This window comes from Vulpes lagopus, chromosome 3, assembly GCF_018345385.1.
Source record: "Vulpes lagopus strain Blue_001 chromosome 3, ASM1834538v1, whole genome shotgun sequence".
Taxonomy (NCBI): domain Eukaryota; kingdom Metazoa; phylum Chordata; class Mammalia; order Carnivora; family Canidae; genus Vulpes; species Vulpes lagopus.
Window position 1 is genome coordinate 126,799,607 of NC_054826.1, and position 19,426 is coordinate 126,819,032.

Consider the following 19,426-nt stretch of genomic DNA (forward strand, 5'->3'; position numbering starts at 1 on the left):
GAGTCTAGAGTCTCCCTCACTACTGCCCTCCAAATGAATGCATCAGGTAAGATGAGCAAATACTTGACTGTAGGTAAGCAGTAAAGGATGGTGGTCATTCTATTCTTTATAGCGCTAGTTAGAAACCCTGTGCCCAGAGGCACCAGGGCGGTGCAGCTGGTTAAAGTGTCTGACTCTTGGTTTTGGCTCAAGTCGTGGTCTCAGGATTGTGAGATCGAGCCCTGTGTCAGGCTCCACAATCAGCAGGAAATTTGCTTGAGATTCTCCTTCTCCTTCTGTCCCTCACTCAGCTAGCTCATGTGTTCACTTTTTTAAGTTTTTTTTAAGAGTTTATTTATTTATTCATGAGAGACACAGAGAGAGAGAGAGGCAGAGACACAGGCAGAGGGAGAAGCAGGCTCCATGCAGGGAGCCCGACGTGGGACTCGATCCCGGGTCTCCAGGATCAGGCCCTGGGATGAAGGCAGCGCTAAACCGCTGAGCCACCCCGGCTGCCCTGAAATAAATAAATATTTAAAAAAAGAGAGAGAGATGGGACACCTGGGTGGCTTGGTGGGTCTAGTGTCTACCTTCAACTCAGGTCATGATCTCAGGGTCCTGGAATTGAGCCCGCATCAGGCTCCTTGCTCAGTGAGGGTCTGCTTCTCCCTCCTCTGTCCCTCCATCCCCCAACTCATGCTCGCTTCCTCTCTGAAATACATAACATTTTTTAAAATAAAAATTAAGGAGAGAGAGAAAAAATCTCCATGCCCAGGTGTGAGCACCATTAAAAAAAAAAGTAAACCTGAAAATGACTTAAATGCCCAATAGTAAGGAAGTAGTTAAATAAAGTAATGAAAGTCCATACAATAGAGCATTACTTATGAAAATTATTGAAGAATTTAAGGGAATTGTTAAGTTATTAAAACTGACAAATTTGGGGGGAGAAGTTGTTCATATTTATAAGGGGAAAAAAATAGAAGCAAATAACCTAGGTATCCTAGACTGTCCTCTACATTTTCCATTTCCCCACAATCATACCCCTTTCTCTGTCAGTAGGCCTAGGGTTATTCTGTCTTAAGAAGTCAGGGAATAAATCAGTATTTTCAAGTCCTAGGCACAAAAACATTACATAAAAGCAAATAATCTTACCAAAATATCTTTTATTGCAATTCTCATCACTTTTTCAGTCTCATTTATTTCCAGAGGTCTGGCAATTGCTTCTGTTCTCAGTTCCTATGAGAAACAATGAAATGAAATTACAAGTATTTTCAGAAAATGAATTCTCAAAACTAATCCCCAGATCTGGATATGGCTTATAGATTAGTTTTCCGAAGTTCTATTACAGGGTACATCTCTGATGTAAAATTTTCTTCCAGCACCTCTTCCAAACGTCTTTTTTTTTTAAAGTCATAACTACTTCCAACGTGAGGCCTGAACTCACAACCCTGAGATCAAGAGTCGTATGCTCCACGAACTGAGCCAGCCAGGTGGCCCCACTTCTTTCTAATCCTACTGCCAACCTATCCTCCCTCTAATGCCCTGGGCCGTCCCCAACTATAGCCCCCACATCGCCAAGACACCATGGGCAAAACTGAGCTTACCCCCATCATCTTTTCTCCCAAATTTGCTCCTTTCCCTACATTTGTTCAGGTGAATCCAAAACCAAGTGTTGCTCAACTTGCTGTATGAATCCTCTGCCAGCTTCTATGATCTTTCCTATGATTGATTCCCTCTGAGTTGCTTGTTGTTGATAACTGATACCAACCATAATGAGAGGAGTCACCATGGTCCTGCCCCTGGCATTAACCATGAACCAATCAAGGGAGGCATCCGTGCCTATCACAATAGTGCTAGGAACTTCTGACACATGGGATTTCAACGCCAATGCAGTTATACGGTTCCTGCAGCAAACTCAGCCTTGGCTTCCTTTATTCCATGGTACTCCTCATATCCCCAACTGATGGAAACTATGGAGGGCAGGGATTATGACCTACTCAAGGACACAAGGCACGGTGCCTTGCCTGTGGTGGGTGCTAGTCCTCAAGGAATGTTTGTTGAGTGTATGAAAAACAAATACTGGGTAGGGGATCTTCCTCAGATTACAGCTGTATACAGAATGTGAGAAGTACCATATTCTTGGCTCCCATGGCAATAGTTCAGCCACTGATTATTTCAATTCATTATAGAATGGTGCTAAGAATCCCTAGTAGAATCCTAATTGAAGTCATACAATGAAGCCACAGCTCTGTGGCAATTATCAAGTGATGAGCTCTTGTCTCTAGGTATGTTAGAAATGCATGCAGACACACCCCCACATGCACTATAAAGAGAAAACATAGAAGGCCTGGAGCTGTCTTGTTAGTTATCTAAATTAGCTATTAGATAAGAGTGGCAGTTTTATTCTGTCAACTGCCCTTCACCAGGTGGCAACTGCTAGGTTAATATATCAAGAGCAGGATAGTGAGCTGGCACCCAAGTCCCCTGCTTCCAGGGACAGAAATGAAAAGCAAGAGGAAAAATACCATTACACTACAGCAGTGATTCCAGAACACAGGCCAGGCAGTGAGAGAGGTCATGGCTGACTTACCGACTGAACAAAATTAATTAAATGCACTTAATTTAAAAACACTAGAGGTGAGCATGCATGCTTCAAATGCCATAAATCCTTACAGATAAAAATTAAACAAAACTCCATTTCTTCTTAAACCAGTAGGTCCCAAACTTTTACTGCACAATGGAATCACTTGGAGTTCTTTAAAAGCTGGATGTCTGGGGGGCCCCTGAGTGGGGTGCCTGGAGGGCACAGCTGGTTAAGTGACCAACTCTTGGTTTTGGCTCAGGTTATGATTTCAGGGTTTTGAGATCAAGCCTCAAGTTGGGCTCCACACTCAGTGCAGTGTCTGCTTGACATTCTCTCTTCCTCTCCATCTGTCCCTCCCACTGGCACCTCTCCCCCACCCCGCCCCCACAAATACATAAATCTTAAAAAAGGGGGGGTGCTGGATGGCTGGCTCTCACCCCCAGACATTCTAATTCACTGGTACGGAGGACAACCTGGACATTTAAAAGGACTATAGGAGCCACACTCTTATTAAACAGCTCTGTAAACGTAGTGGATGAAGCATTGTCCTTGGTTGGCATTGTCTAGAACAAGGAGTGCAAATAAATTTTTTTTTTTTTTTTTTTTTTTTTTGCAAATAAATTTTAATGGTAACATCAACTTCAGCTGAGGGGTAGTAACTGGCTAGGTCACAGGCTGACCAAATCTGCTGCACATTAGATTAGCTAAGACTTAACAAGCCCCAGTGTCCAGGTCTACTCCAAGCCAATGACACTGGCACGGAAGCCAAGTATCAGTAGTTTTTATAGGTCCCCACGGGATTCCTCTTGGGAGCAAGGTCTGGGAACCATGGGCTCAGAAGAGCACTCTGTAGACACAAATGCTGAGTTCCCAAGGAAAAACACCATGACAGGCAAAGTCTGCCATGGGCACAAGGAGGCAAGTGCCAGAAGCATGCCACATAACTGCCATTCCTGAACTAAAAGTCAAAGCTATTAAGAACAGAGCAGCAGCCACTAGAATCAGGATTAGCAGTTCATACTATGACCTCCCTGCACATTCCTCATTTAATCAGGTTCAGTGTGATGAAACGAGGACAGGGAAACCACAGAATCGGCAAGAAAACCTTGAAAAATGCTCAGCTAAGTATTTAAGTATCTGAACTCAGCTCACCCTCAACTCTACTTCCTTGCCCAGCAGGTCATACAGAGATGCTCCTTTGGAGGTGATTTCAGAAGCAAGCTGCCTGGCTGCTTTCAAATCTGCAATCTGGAGGGAAAATATCAAAAACAGAAACCTCGGTGACAGGTTTTTAATAGACATTCAGAAACAACCAGTTTGTTAATAACAATTCCTGCCACCAGTCAGGATACCTGACTGCTAAACACGTTTTCCACAAGACACATATTTCCATCCTGTGCACGAGCTGTTCCCCAGAGGGGAACCTCAGAGACACGTTTCCTGCTGCAGAATCCTGCTGTCCTGTGCTCAACCCTGCTGCTTCCAGCTCTCTGCCTCCTCACAGCAGGGTGCAGGGCTGCCGAGGGTCCCAGGGTCCCATGAGTTAACATGTGCATAGCAGTAGCCGGCTCCTGCAAGGGTGGAGCTACTGTTGGGAAGATGCCAGCCTCTAGCCCCAAGCACAAGCTTCTTTCTTAGGGTTCGCAGGTCCCCCCAACACTTCCTTGTTCATGCTAACTTTTCCAGAAAACCCAAACATTTCCTTACTCTGCTCACCTTTCCTCGCTCCCCAATGAAGTCCCACCTCACTTTTATTCCCAAGCCACGGACAGCAAGTCTCCCTCTGCGTTCATAGCCACTGACTTTCTTCCCCTTTCCTTAGTCCTCCAGGGTTCTGCTTCCTCCAGCTACCCCCCACACACAACCTCATTGCAGCGAATGTCCCATTCCCTTTGTCTCATCATCTCCCCAGCTTCCTACTTCCCAGCCCTGGAGGCCATCAGAGTTCAGTCCCTGAACTCTTCTCTACCCCCTCTCCATCCTAAGCTCAGGCGGCAACACCTCCTATGACCGGAGGCTGGACGCCCCCATACTCAATGTGCTCCCACCCAAACTCTCCACCTTTCCCACCAGGCCTGCTCCTCCCACAATCCCCTCCATTTCAGTAAATGCAACTTCACCCCTGCAGGTACTCAGAGCAAATACTTCAGAGCTCTGATGGCTAAACTGTGTGGACTTGCCACATGTGGCCAATTTTCAATGTTAAATTATTTAAATTTAAATAAAATTTGGAACCTGGTCATTCGGTTGTGCTAGCTACACAGGATTAGTGGCTGCTACAGTATGGCATAGATACAGAACATTTATCATCACAGAAACTTCCAGTAGACAGTGTGGCTGTAGGATCTTCCCCGCATGGTCGGTTTTCTCTCAACTCACATCCAAACCCACAAGATCCACATTTAAATTAGGTTCTAACTTCTGGCCACTTCTTTCCACTGAGCAGTCTGGCTCCTAGTTACAAACCTAAATGTGGGGCAGCCCGGGTGACTCAGGAGTTTAGCATCGCCTTCATCCCACGGCGTGATCCTGGAGTCCTGGGATCGAGTCCCATGTCAGGCTCCCTGCATGGAGCCTGCTTCTCCCTCTGCCTGTGTCTCTGCCTCTCCTTCTCTATGTGTCTCTCATGAATAAGTAAATAAAATCTTAAAAAAAAAAAAAAAAAAACACTTAAGTATGATTTCTCCGGCCTGACCACAGGTGATCACAAAGGCTTCCCTTGGCAGGCCTCATGCAGTCAGCGGGGACTTGTGCCCAGGCTCACACCAGCCAAGGCACAACAAGGCAGTGCAGGCTCTGAAAGGAGTGGCAGTCAAGGACTCAGGCCCTCTGACCCCCACCTTCCATCTGCACCCCTAGCCCAGGAGCCTTCACTCCCAGGTCTTCAGGGTGGGTTGAGGTCCTCTTCAGCACCTCTGCCTCTGCCTCCTTGTGGGGGAGCTGGGGAGAAAACCTGAGGCCACTCTTCCCACTGACTCAAGACACACCACTCTTCCAATCCTAGTCCTCCCCGTCCGCCGGAGCCTTCTGTTGAGAGCTCCCTCAGGAGACAACCCCTTGAAGGGTGTGTCTTCTCCTGGGAGAAAACAGAACAGCCTGGCAGGAGAGAGGGGTGATGCTACCTCTGCTTTTAGCCCCTGGCCCAAACCATTACCGTATGGGGTTAAAGACTTAACTTTCATTTTTGGCTTGCTGCTTTCACCAAGTCCTCCAACACCTGGCAGCTCAGCTCTCTTCCATCTCAGCTGAGCTCCTGACATCACTGCCCTGTTCAAGGTCACGGTCATCTCTTGCTAACAGGTCTGCTTCGACCCCTCACCTCCTTCAATTGATCTCAACCCAGCACCCAAAGTGATCCTTTGAATCATGTACTTCTCTGCTCTAAGCACAGTGATTTCCCAGCTCAGAGTCAAAGTCTTTACCGTGGCTGTGCAGGCACCACACAGGGGTCTGCCACCACCCCGCTCCCAGCTCCCAGTCTCTCCCTGAATGGCCCCGTGTCCTCAAACACACAAGGCATACTTTCATCAGAGGCTACCTTTCCTCCTCTGCTGCATGGCTTGCTCCTCCCTCCTTCAGAGCTCTGAAGACTCACCAGTCCCATCTCCCTACTGAGCATACCCGCCTCGCCTACCCCAGGCCCTGCCCTGCTTTGACTTCCTCACACACTGATCACCTCTGACCTGCCGTTCCTTCTGCTTTGTGGCTTAGTCTGACTCCCCCCTGGAGCCACAGGAACAGGATTTCTGTCCTTGTTGTTCACGCCTGTATCCCCCCCAGCATCTCAACTGTGCCTGGCATACAGTGGGCTTTCGATATGCAGCTGGATTCATTTCTTGTGCCTTCTCTTTGTAACCAAATGCTGTGAGCACAGAACTGACAAACTGCTCTCAGTCAAGGACTATGGAAAGTACCTGACATGTTCCCCTTCAGAGTTTAAGAAGTACACATTCTGTCCTGTGTCACTGAGAGCCTCTCATTGTCCTTACCTTTGAGCCAAGATCAAACTTGAATTTGCTGATGTCCTCCTCTCCTATCTGAGAACCCTCCATCCCTTTGGTCTTCATAGCATTATAAAGGACAGAGGTGATCTTCAAAAGTTCTTTCACTGCATACCCATCTGCCTGATAAAGCTTCTTGGTATTGAGTTTTATATGTGCCTTGGTGGCCTAGTTTCAGACAAAAAAAAAAAAAGTTTAAGGCCCTTTCATACGTAAAATCTAAATTGAATCCCATGTAGGTAATTTGAAAACCTCTCTTTAATAACCTGATTGTGCTGAGTTAAACTTCCAAGGGACTCAAGCGCTGCAAGTGGGTGTGTAAACTGATACAATCTTGATAGAGAGCAATTTGGTAAATAACAATAAAATTACAGATGCATGCATCTTTGACCCAGCAATTCCAATCTTAAGAACTTATCCTAAGGATACAGCCACAAGCAAAATGATACGTATTGGTTATCACTATAGCACAGTTTCAAAAAGCAAAAGTTAACAAACAATCTAAATGCTGATCTATATATAAATTATATAAATCATGGTATATCCATGAAAGCAATGCTACCCAGGTATAAGGGAATGAGGAAACTAGATATGGATTTGGAAAGTTCTCCAAAACGTACCATTAAGTGAAGAAAGCAAGATTCTAAGCAGTGGTGTACCATATGCTACCATTCATGTAAAAAGAAGGGAAAAGAATATATTCTGTGTTTGCTTATATACCCATAAAGAATCACTGGAGGATGGAACTGGGGATGAACTGGGTCAATGGCAGACATGACAAAAAGTAATTTTATTCTATATTGTTTCACAATTAAGAAAAAAATCTCAGGGGCACCTGGGTGGCTCAGTCAGTGAGGCATCTACCTTCAGCTCAGGTCATGATCCCAGGGTCCTGAAACTGAGCCCTCAGTCAGGCTCCCTGCTCAGCAAGGAGTCAGCTTCTCCCTCTCTTTCTCCCTCTACCTTTCCTCCTACTCATGCGTGCTCTCTCTTAAATAAAATCTTTAAAAAAATTTTTTTTAACTATGATGCACTTTACCTATTCAAAACTAACTAAATAGGGGCAGCTCAGGTAGCTCAGCAGTTTAGCACCGCCTTTGGCCCAGGTCATGATCCTGGAGACCTGGGATGGAGTCCCACGTTGGGCTCCCTGCGTGGAGCCTGCTTGTGTCTCTGCCTCTGGGTGTGTGTGTGTGTGTGTGTGTGTGTGTGTGTGTCTCATGGATAAATAAAAATCTTTAAAAACTAAAAAATAGGGGCAGCCCAGGTGGCTCAACAGCTTAGAGCCGCCTTCAGCCCAGGGACTGATCCTAGAGACCTGGGATCAAGTCCCACATCAGGCTCCCTGCATGGAGCCTGCTTCTCCCTTTGCCTGTGTCTCTGTCTCTCTCTCTGTGTCTCTCATAAATAAATAAAATCTTTAAAAATAAAATAAAATAAAAAAATAAATAAAACATTAAAAAAAAAAAAAACCCACAAAACTAACTAAATAGAATTCTTAACAAATAATGAATCGAAACCAAAAAATCGAAAAGCCTGTGCTGGCAAAATGCCTCCACAGGAACCTGGTGATCAGATGGGCTTAGAAAGGTGAAAGCAGCCGTAGCTGCTTTCTATAGGAAAGAAAAACTTATCTGTAATGTACTTAATAGTCCAACTCCAGCAAGTAACTGTCAACTAACCAGGAACTGGGCAATTGCCTTAATGAAGAAAACTCGGTCTTGTTCAGTCTCAACATCAGAAGGGATGTCGGTCTGAGGTTCGTACCTTTCATGGAGAGAAAGACAAGTTAATTAAGCACCAAGTCCACAAAAGACAAAGTGGGCAGCTGAGACGATCTGTAATAGCAGGCTCTCTGGATGCCCGGGTTAAGGGAGAAAGATTAAGAAAGACTTCAAAAGTATCATAAAATACCAAACACCAAAGGGAGTGAATACTCATGTAAAAACAGACTTAAGTAACTTCAAAAATCAAATCTGGGGCTCAGCTTCCAAAATTAAATCTATCTCAGACCTCAAATTTTAATTAAAATAATTACAACTATTACTCTGGCTGACAGCCCTTGACCCAAGGCTAACTAGTTAGTTTGACAAACTGCAGTTACTGGAATTATTCGAGTTACTGATGACCCACCAGCGGTCAGCAGACTGCTGCCCTGTGTCTCTGTACAGCCTGCATGCTAAGAGGGTTTTTACATCTCTAAAGGATTATGAGATGTAAAGAATAGGGTAGAATGATTTTATGTAGCCTGTAACACCTAAAATATTTACGATCTCCTTAAAAAAGTTTGCCAACCCTGAATTAGATTTTTCACCCAAGGGGCACATGGGTGGCTCAATGGTTGAGTGTCTCCCTTTGGCTCAGGTCGTGAGCCTGGAGTCCCAGGATCGAGTCCCACATCAGGTGTGGGGAGCCTGCTTCTCCCTCTACCTGAGTCTGCCTCTCTGTGTCTCTCGTGAATAAATAAAGCTTAAATTTTTTTTTTTCACACAAAATGAAATCTGAATCTAAATGATTTCTAGTCCAATATACTCACTAGAGCATGTGGAGATCCCTGTCACCCCGAGGAAAGTGAAAACATGAAGAGGAGCGTGGACCAGTGCCCAGTGTCTGCTTCCTACTGAGAAATCTTTTACCACTGCCCAGTACATTCCCTTTTCCCACATCGTTCTTTATATGCAACTGATTTTTAACAGGTTATAATTGAGTCTGTCAAACTCAAAATTTACTGACTCCTGTATTTTACAAACAGTACTCTAGGTGGGTACTGAATAAAATATAGTATTCACTCTTAGACCTTAATAAAGTACAATTCTAACCGTCTCACAAGCCAGAGAAGCACTTCAGACACAAGTCCAAAGTTTGGTGTGCGGAAGTTTTCCATAGAGATATGTCGAGGGTATCCCAAGGCTCTCATCATCTCTGTAAAATCTGTCCAAAGGTAAAATACAATTCGGTCAGTTCCCCATCAAAAAGCAGCCACTTATTTACTCAGATGTTTTCCTTGCTTCCCCTTTTTATTCCCAATGTATAAGATAGTTTTAGGGACTATTTATCAAGTCTCTAAGAAGGGGGATCCCTGGGTGGTGCAGCGGTTTAGCGCCTGCCTTTGGCCCAGGGCGAGATCCTGGAGACCTGGGATCGAATCCCACATCGGGCTCCCGGTGCATGGAGCCTGCTTCTCCCTCTGCCTATGTCTCTGCCTCTCTCTCTGTGTGTGTGACTATCATAAAAAAAAAAAAAAAAAAAAAAAAAGTCTCTAAGAAGGAAAGTAAAAAGGAGATGAAAGTTAAAATACATACTGTGCTTCTTGAAAAACATTTACATTCAATGGGAAGAAAAAGTGGAAGCTGTACATTATAATAGGGTTTAGAGGTTGGCTGTGAATAGAATTTCTCTGACATGTCATTTCTCTCTCGGATATCTTTCTCTTTACCCTCAAAATCAGAAATATCTGGTTTTATAAAATGTCATAGAGAAAAATTATGTTGGGGTGCCCGGGTGGCTCAGTCGGTTGAGTACTTGACTCTTGATTTTGGCTCAGGTCTTTATCTCAGGGTCACGAGATCAAGCCATGAGGGCACTGCACTTAGCCGGGAGTCTGCTTCTCTCCCTCTCTGCCCAGCACCCCCTGCTCACATACGGGCACATTGGTGCATGGGCGTGTTCTCTCTCAAATAAGTAAATCAATCTTAAAAAGAAAAATATGCGGGATCCCTGGGTAACTCAGTGGTTGAGCGTCTGCCTTCAGCCCAAGGTGTGATCCTGGAGTCCCGGGATCGAGTTCCACATCCGCTCCCTGCATGGAGCCTGCTTCTCCCTCTGCCTGTGTCTCTGACTCTCTCTCTCTCTCTATGTCTCTCATGAATAAATAAATAAATCTTAAAAAAAAAGAAAAAGAAAAATATGTTAAGTGTTAACAGTGGTTATGTTTAGGAGTGATGGTGGTAGGGCAAAATTCACCTTTCTGAGTTATTCTGGAGTTGTCTTTTTATCTTTTTTTGTGTGTGTGAGCATATGGGACCTTAATAATAATTTTAAAGGTTAACTGCATTGTATTTAAAGAAATCTTAGGGGATCCCTGGGTGGCGCAGCGGTTTGGCGCTTGTCTTTGGCCCAGGGTGCGATCCTGGAGACCCGGGATCGAATCCCACATCAGGCTCCCGGTGCATGGAGCATGCTTCTCCCTCTGCCTATGTCTCTGCCTCTCTCTCTCTCTCTCTGTGACTATCATAAATAAATAAAAAATTAAAAAAAAAAAAAAAGAAATCTTAAAGAGACTGGTTGAACAATACAGTAATATTTAGATTTTTTTTTATAAGCCAGAACAAGAAACAATAATACTAAGACTTGGAAACCGGAGGTTGTTGTCATTAAGCTTTAAGCAGAATGCAAAAATGAACACAACAAACATTTTCTGCATTTCCACAACATGCCAAGATCTGTTCGGTGTGCTTCTGGCTCTCGTAATGCCTGTCCTTGCTCTTCCTGAAGGTTCAAAATATCTCAACATCATTCACAAAGAGTGAATACTCTTTGTACTGGAGTATTAGGCTGGATCTCACCAGCCAATAGACCAGAAGGTACAAGATAAGGCAGGAGCAACAGCACAAAGAGCTCTGTCACTGTTTGGGGGGAAATGTGAACAGAGTGATGGTCAACAAAGCAGCAGTCTTCCCACCACAGAGCCAGGCATTGCCTAAATACTTCTTCCCAGTAAGCAATAGTCAAGTGCTGTTAATTCTGCAAAATAGCAGCAAATTGTCTATGCTTCTTATCATAAATTGCACAAATGTATGGCATTTGTTTAAGGCCAAAACGTTCAGAAATCCCTTCTTTACACCCTTCTCCCGGCACAACTCCATTTGGTGTCCCCTAGCAGAACACTGGCCTCGGCCTGTGAGGGAGGAGAAACCTGTCTTTGTGACACACAGTCACCAAGAACCTTCAAATCCCAGAGGGCGTATAATTGATACCATGACGCTACTAGGTATGTCAATGAAATGTGATGCCTCTTCCCCTATATTCACGTGGTAGAAAAAGAGCGATTCCTAACTGAAAGGAGTAATGGTTAATGGTGAAAGGTCCAGCAATTCGTCAGAAAAGATGTGCCTAGATCGCACCAAATTGGCGATCACCTGCTACACCTATGCAGGTGGAGCCAGCTGGCCTAATACCTTCAGATTCAGAAAATGATGGTGCATAAAAGGCAAGAGATGTGGGACGCCTGGATGACTCCGTGGTCGAGCATCTGCCTTTGGCTCAGGTCTTGATCCCAGGGTCCTGGGATTGAATCCCGCCTCTGGCTCCCCACGGGGAGCCTGCTTCTCTCTCTCATTAATATTTAAAATATTAAAAAAAAAAAAAAGCGGGGGTGCAAGGGATGTTGACTCACAGAGTCCCACTGCTCCATGCGAGCTTCCACCCAGTTCTAGCTGGGTGACCTAAAGCAAGCTACTTGACCTCTTTCTACCTCCAAGTAGTTCATGCAGGGATCACACAACTCAATTCACTGTGCAAGTGGGGACGAGAATGTGATATTCTTAACAGGCGCCCCCAAAGTAGCACTAATTCGCTTATCCTCACTCCACTCCTCCCCCCTCCTTGCAAAGGCACTGGGCTTCTCCTCGGCAGCCCCTTTAGGAAGCGTGCAGGCCGTGAAGTCAGAACCCCACTGCCAACTCCGGCGCCAGCTCCCTCGCCCGCGTCCTCCAACCGAGCTGCCTGCCCTCCCTGCCCGGAAAGCACACAGTGGTTCAGGGGGGTAAGTGAAACCACGCGCGGGGCGGCGGGGGATGGGGGAGACTCGGCCGCGGAGCCGCAAGGGACACGAGCAGGGCAGCCTTACTGCGGAGGTCTCGAAAAGACATGGCGATCTGGACCCCAGCAGCCCGGCGTCTGGGCAAGCTCGCCCCTCCGCGCTCCCGGGTCTCTATGGCAACGCGCGGGGCCCTGGACGGCGCGCAGCCGGGGCCAAACAGGACGCGAGGCGAAGCTGCACGGCCGCCCCGCGTGCGCATGCGCAGGGACAACCGGCAGCGGGTGTCCAGGCAAAGCCTAGGGATCCTGACTGCAGGGAAGAGCTGCGGGCCGCGCGGCGTCTGGGTCCTCTTCACACACCTTTCCAAACGCACGTGTGGCACTTGCGGACACACTCTGAGCACCAACTATGTATGTCCCTGACACCTGTTAGGCGCTCTACGTCTTGCTTGTCATTTCTTCCTCAATTCCCTAGAATGTGTGGAGGTCGAGAAAATTAAGGCCTTTCCACCTTAAGTTCAGCTTTAGCACAAGTACAGCCATCTCAGGCCCCTGTGAATAAGAGCTGAAATTTACCTTGCTTCAGTTACAGGAAAAAACAGCTCACAGTTTAACGCCCTAGAAAGCCCCATATTAGAATGAGAACAGAGCTCAGCGCCCATGGTAAAAAATCCCGTATCAGAATAAGATCTGAGCTCAGGGATCCCTGGGTGGCGCAGCGGTTTGGCGCCTGCCTTTGGCCCAGGGCGCGATCCTGGAGACCCGGGATCGAGTCCCACATCGGGCTCCCGGTGCATGGAGCCTGCTTCTCCCTCTGCCTGTGTCTCTGCCTCTCTCTCTCTCTCTCTCTCTGTGTGACTATCATAAATAAATTTAAAAAAATAATTAAAAAAAAAAAAAGAGAACTGAGCTCAATACCCTTGAAAGCCCTACATCAGAATGTGAACAGAACTTGAGAAATTCCTCCACCCCTTCTGGAGGTCCCCTAGACCAGTCCATAAAACTAAGCTGGAACCCACCTCGGGGTCCAAGTCCCCGCTCTGCTATGTCGGGTATACTTGGGCCCAAGCTCGAGCTTGTAAATAAATCCTCGTGTGTTTGCATCGGTGTCGGCTCCTTGGTGGTTTCTCAGATACGTAATCTTGGGCACGACCGTAAGGAAAGCCAGGTCTCCTCCTGGGTCCTCTGCCCAACACGTTTGTCTCCGGCCTGGGTAAACTTGGCTTCGATGGAGACCGAAGCCCCTGAGAAGCGGCAAAGGCATGAAGAGGCGAGGCCCGGAGGCCCGGGACAGGAGGGGCGAAGACCCAAATTGACCGCAAGGTGGCAACAGGCCATCCCGCCGCGACTGCGCATGCGCAGCTCGCTCGGGGCTTCACGACAGGCCGGAAATCAGACCAGTCTTCGTTTCCCCGGCGATTGTCTTGGCAACCGAGGTTCTTGGGGCGGGGCGTGGTCGAGCGCGCGTGGGCGAGGGGCGGGGCTGCGGGGGGCGGAGCTGCGCGCCCCCGGATCCTGCTCCGCTGGGAGCTCCACTGGGGCTCCCCTGGGACTCCCGTGGCCAAGGGTACCACACGCCGGCTGGGACCTCAAGGAGAGCCCCGAAATAGAGCCACACGCCCCTGGTGAGTGTGACGAGGTGGCAGCGCGCTTCAGCGGAGAAAGAATAGTCTTGCAACAAATGGTTTGGGAACAGTTGGAAATCCATATGCAAAGAAAGGAACCTCCCGGACCCTTCCTAAATGTTCGAGTTAAAAAATTGTAGGTTTTTGGAAGAAAGCTTCGGAGAAACGTTTTGTGACTATGTTAAGCAAGATTTCCTAAATACACAAGTATGATGCTTAAAAAAAATTTTTTTAATTGGTTTTCTGCAGGGATCCCTGAGTGGCGCAGCGGTTTGGCGCCTGCCTTTGGCCCAGGGCGCGATCCTGGAGACCTGGGATCGAATCCCACGTCGGACTCCCGGTGCATGGAGCCTGCTTCTCCCTCTGCCTATCTCTCTCTCTCTCTCTCTCTCTCTCTCTCTCTCTTCTCTCTCTCTCTCTGTGTGTGTGTGACTATCATAAACAAATAAAAATTAAAAAAAAAATAAAGAGATCCATGGTCTCTTAAAAAAAAACAACAACAGTGGTACCACTTTACATTCCTCCCCAGCAGTAAATGAGAGCTCCAGTTCTTCCACTTGTATGACCCACATGATACCCATCATCTACTTATAGGACAATGCACAATTAGGAAAATTAAGTGACTTGCTCAGCCGCTCAGAACCACCTTCTCAGCAGGCTCAAAGCGCTGACTCAGACCTCACCAAGTCTGTGCCCCTGGGGCCTCATTTCCCACCCGTGGATGAGCAAACTGAGACCCCCAGAGGTCACCCAGGGAGTGACTTTGAAGCCTGCAAGAGCTGTTTTGTGTGGCCTGTCCTAACCCAGAGGATCAAGGACCTCCTCTAGAGTTCCATTTCCTTCTTTTGGCCTTGCCCCATTCTGCCCCATCCGTGGGCTTCATCCTCTCCCAAACTTGAAGGTCCAGGAAGACTGAGAGTCTTCCGTTTGACATCACAGAGCTGGTTGCCATGAGAGCCCTGCAGATCCAGGCGGGGGAGAACAGAGCCCTGCTGCACAGGAGGCCCAGCTGCTCCTCCCCCACCATTCTGGCCCTCCATGGAAGCCTTGGTCTGTGCGTTCTCTGAGCTGCGCATAAGAGAAGGTGCCAGGCTGCAGGGAGGAGTGGCAGGAGGAGAGTTGCCCTCCTGTCCTGACCTGGGCCCAAAGCCACCAGAGTGGCCTCAGGGACATGCATCCTTGGGAGAGGGGAATGGCCACTAGTGGTCTAGGCTGTGTGACCCTAGACTATGTGATCCTGGACCCACTGTGCAATTTCTATACTGACACTGGAATGCTCTTTCTAGGATAGGGGGCAAAAATGGGTGGTAGAAAGGGCTTGAAATCCTGAGAGATCTTTGCATCACGCTCTAAGACTTCTCACACCTTCCTGTTGATTGGGAAAGTGAGAAGCCACTGTGATTGGGAAAGGGAAGAGGAGTAATATGTTGGGTGGGGGTTGGTGGGAGGCAGGGGACTGAGACCATTTGATGGAAAGATAGGCCGGTGCTCAGCAAGCCACAGTGGAGCCCATCAAATGAGCTGGTCTTAGAGCACGTGATTGTATTCTCCTCTCTTGGCTGCTGCAACCTGCTAGCCACCACCCTCCTGCTCTCCCCTCTGCAGATGCAGTGAGCTGGGCCCGAGGACATCCCAGCCACCCCGACATACCACCCAACATCTATGAAGGGGGACTGGGGGCCCAGCAGCAGCAGTGTCCCAGTGCCCAGGGAAGAAAGCCTAAGAACTTCCGACTGCGCCACCTCCGGGGCCTGGCTCTCTACCTGCCAGGCCACATGCAACCTGCCGGCCAGTGTGAGAGCCACTGGCTGGGCCAGCTCATGGCTAAGGGCTGCCTCTCACGTCCTGAGGTCATGGCCTGGCCCCTAGACCTGCTACGGGGGACTCTGAGCCCAGGTAACAGCCACCGCTTGGCCCTCCTGGAAGCTCCAATACCCAGGGACAGCCTGGGAAATACAGGTGAGCACCTGTCCAGGTGAGGCAGGGCTGGGGACAGGAGGGAAAGACCCAGGGAAGAGTTGGCTGGGGACTCAGCTGGACCAAGAATGGGGTCCTTTTCCTTCCCAAAGTTCCTGGGTTCCTGTCCCAGGTCTGCACTCAGTGAGGGACCTTGGACAGCTCCCCACCATCACCCCTACCCCCCTTAGTTCCACTGTGTCCATTTATAAAATGAGAAGGTCAAATCACAGAAAGGTCCTTCCGGCTTGAACCATGTTTCCTTCTTCCTCCTCCCTCATGGGCTCTCTTTCAAGAGAACTGCCCCTCCCTTCCTATTCTGAAGAATGACAGGCTCTGGTTTGGGGGGGGTGTCATAGGATGGGCTGGCAGCTTCCACTTGGGTTCCTCTGAGTGATTGTCTTTCCCTACTTTCCTTAGCTTCCAGTTCCAGTGTGGACCCAACCAAGGGTGCCCCCTTCCAGCCCAGTCCCTCTGAAGGCTTGGGGCTCAGGCCCAAGAGGTCCTGGGGGGCCTCAGAGGAGTCTACATGTCCTTTGTGCAAAAGAACCCGCTCTGGGGCTCTGGAGAGACCATAAGGATATGAATGCCAAGGGCTGGCTGTCCCCATGGGGACAGGAGGGAAAAGGATGGCTCAGGAGGAGGAGGCAGGTCCAGACAGGAAGGGCTCAGCCCCTACCAGCAGTCGCCCCACACTGAGACACCCCAGCAGCTGCCCAGCACCAGAGACTGGGCCAGCCTCAGGAAGGCTCAAGGCGGGGGGAGGAAGGGGTAGGTCCCATGGGTAGAAGAGAAGAAATAGAAGCCCTTGCAGCCTGCTCCAACTCAGGTCAGCCACTTGTACCTGGGAGGCCAGACTGAGCGGAGATTTGGGCTCCGAGAGGCCGGGGAGCCCACAGGTCCGATTCCAATAAAAGCCAAGGCCTGTACCTTCTTGTCCCTGGGTCTCTCTGTGATGAGGTCAATGCAGAGGAGGGGCCTCTCAGAGCACCTGCCACCTGCATTGAGAGCAAAGTTCCAGGTTGATGCCAAGGAGGATCCAAGGTGCTCCCAGCGTTGGTTGAGGAGTGAACATCCTCCCTCTGGTAGGACTCTGGAAGCCTTCCTGGATGGACAAGGTCTCAACAGACCTAGTAAGCAAGGCATGGCATTCTTGCCAAGGCAGCAGAGGACAAACAAAGCAGGCCAGGTGTAGGGAGAGTGCCAGGGAAGAGAGCAGGCTCTCAACCTGGGAAGAAATGCTGGCTTGAACCCCATGCCCATGCTCACTCAGGCCTTGATTGAGTTCGCTGCTCCCTGGCTGCCCTGTCCCTCCAGGCAGGATGGGCACAGTCCTTCTCCTAGCTGGGCTGGACTCCAGGCACAGTCAGCTTGGAGTCCTCTGTCCCATGGTGTCTCAACCTCGGCTCTGTTGACATCTGGGCCTGGATATTCCTTTGTTGTGACTGCCATTCTGTGCATCTTAGGATGTCTACCAGCATCTCTGGCCTCCATTCCACTGGATTCCCATAGCATTCTTTTTCCAGTGAGACAACTAAGTGTCTACAGACAGCGTCCAATGTCCTCTGGGTGTGTGTGTGTGTGTGTGTGTGTGTGTGTGCAGAATCACTGTGGTTGAAACCCTCTGCTCTAAATCACTAGACCTCAGTCCAGTGGGGACAGAATGGGACAACCTGGGTTTGTCTTGATTCCCCCCCCCCCCCCGGGTGTGGTCAACTCCCAGTCCCGGCAGTCCAGGTCAGGCTGGGGCTGAGCTGGCTCCACCAAGGGCTCCTGGGAGATCAAATGTGATGATGTTAAGGGCACTCTGGACTCCCGGGGTCCTTTCAGATATAGGGGAATAATCCCTCCAGCCCCCTCCCTGCCCTCATACCCTGGTCCCACCCTTGGACACTTTATAGGTCCCTGGGACAGCAGATTCTGGAAACTTTGGTTCCTGAATGGTTTTCATGTCCTTACAAGTGTGGGTGTGGCCTTGGGTGGTGGGAGCCCGAGTTGGAGCACCCAGAGAGCAGCCCGAGGAGGACTGACGAGAGGTGGCTGAGTGCTCCAGCTGGGACCTGGGCAGGGACATAGCCGCCCAGCAAGTCCCCCAGATGAGCCACTGGGGGGTGACAAAAAGGGTGTCTTCTCCTACTACTGGCCCAGAAGGCCAAGGCCGGGATGAGGACAGACGTTAGGGAGGCTGTCCTGGGCACTGGGCAGAAGACGGACCTTGCCAGAAGCCACACTACGCAGTCCCTGTAGATTGAGGGCCAATCCCCTCACTTTTGGGTGAAGCCGTGAGGCTCACGGGGGAGCACAGACTGCTCAAGTCCAGGTCTCGGGATTCCCAGGCTGCCGTCAGTGGCTGCGGCGGCCTCCAATGCGTGGGGCCCGGTATTCTGGCTCGTGTAGGACCCCAGCCTTGAACTGGGACCCGCTCAGGGCCTTGCTTGACCTACAGAATGTGGCAGAAATGACACGGTGTCACCTCTGGCCTGAAGGAGGCCTGGCAGTTTCCAGGGTGTGTGCGCTGAGGGAGGCCAATCCATTGAAAGGAGCCCTGCACATGATGGGAAACCAAGTCAGCCCAGGGGAGGCCACGTGGAGGGAACCGGAGCCTCAGCCGCAGCCAAGCTCTGGGCCCTCTTGGAGCAGATCCTTTAGCCCCCATGGAGCCACCTCACTTGATGTCACGGAAGGCAGATGATCCGCACCCCCAGCTCTTCCCTGGGAGAGACATTTGCTGCAGCGGACAAGTTAGACCCAAAGAACACCTGCTAGGCTGACCTCTGAACAGTTCTCCCCTCAACCTCCCAGGACTTTCTTGAAAAACACTCAGAAGAGGCTGAGAGCAAAGCCACAGTTCTAGTGTCCTGGGGACTGATGGGAAGGAAACACTCATGGAGGTGTGCACTGACCCCTGGGGTGCCCCCACCTACCCTCTGAACAGCTGGAGGGGACTGCAACAGGCCTCCAGGAGTCTGTTTCAGCCCTTGGGATGCTGTGTCCTTGGAGCCCGCTGAGGGGAGGCCGACCCAGGAAAGCAGAGTGGCGTTCAGGGCAAGGCCCAACCAGAAGCCCCAACGTCCCAGGGGGCAAACTGATAATTGGCCACACAGTTGAGCAAGGGCCCCAGGGAGTCACCTACTTCCTCCTGAAGCTGCCTCAGCAGCCAGTGTAAATAACCCAAGTGGGACTTGCCAGCACCTGGGACCCTGCTCGGCACTCGCTGTGGGAGTATCAACCCCCGTCCCAACCCCAGGGGCTCCCACACACCCAGCTCTGCAGGTACCGTCCCCGAGGCCTGTCTGGATGAAGCCTGACCCTTGGGGAGCAACACACACAGGCTCTGGAGTTCATTTCAGACCTGGTTTGGGCTCTCTGGCGACCGTTCACGTGCTGAGCAGCCATGGGGTAACTCAGTCCCTGAACCAGTTTTCTTCATCTGTCCAATGGAGTGACAAACTTGACTCCCTTCCCCCAGAGTGGCCAGAAGCTCCAAAGAGAGGTTGGTGGAAGCCAGGGGCTGGAACACA

General features: G+C 49.5%; 2 protein-coding genes across 10 annotated transcripts in view; one reads left to right on the top strand and one right to left on the bottom strand.

The window, feature by feature from the left end:
• CLUAP1 (clusterin associated protein 1) overlaps positions 1 to 13,568 on the bottom strand; it is a 61,927-nt gene extending 48,359 nt beyond the window's left edge. For 6 of the 8 annotated variants that reach the window (XM_041749777.1, XM_041749776.1, XM_041749783.1 and 3 more), the window contains exons 1-6: positions 12,413 to 12,545; positions 9,384 to 9,495; positions 8,247 to 8,331; positions 6,553 to 6,732; positions 3,716 to 3,811; positions 1,132 to 1,215 (exon numbers count right to left, since the gene is read on the bottom strand). In XM_041749777.1, coding sequence (XP_041605711.1) covers positions 1,132 to 1,215; positions 3,716 to 3,811; positions 6,553 to 6,732; positions 8,247 to 8,331; positions 9,384 to 9,495; positions 12,413 to 12,434 — 579 coding nt within the window. In that variant the 5' untranslated portion in view covers positions 12,435 to 12,545. Of the gene's footprint in view, positions 1 to 1,131; positions 1,216 to 3,715; positions 3,812 to 6,552; positions 6,733 to 8,246; positions 8,332 to 9,383; positions 9,496 to 12,412; positions 12,546 to 13,343 lie in introns of those variants that run through there. The other 2 variants (XM_041749781.1, XM_041749782.1) reach the window with 2 other exon arrangements.
• A 1,419-nt stretch (positions 13,569 to 14,987) lies between these two features.
• C3H16orf90 (chromosome 3 C16orf90 homolog) lies at positions 14,988 to 16,483 on the top strand. 2 transcript variants are annotated; one of them, XM_041747415.1, is made up of 3 exons: positions 14,988 to 15,033; positions 15,555 to 15,908; positions 16,326 to 16,483. In XM_041747415.1, exons 1-3 carry the CDS (start codon positions 14,988 to 14,990, stop codon positions 16,481 to 16,483), a joined length of 558 nt encoding a protein of 185 aa, XP_041603349.1. The 2 variants fall into 2 exon arrangements, with proteins under 2 accessions (XP_041603349.1, XP_041603350.1); XM_041747416.1 differs by having other exon boundaries at positions 14,988 to 15,003.
• The last annotated feature ends 2,943 nt before the right edge of the window (positions 16,484 to 19,426 follow it).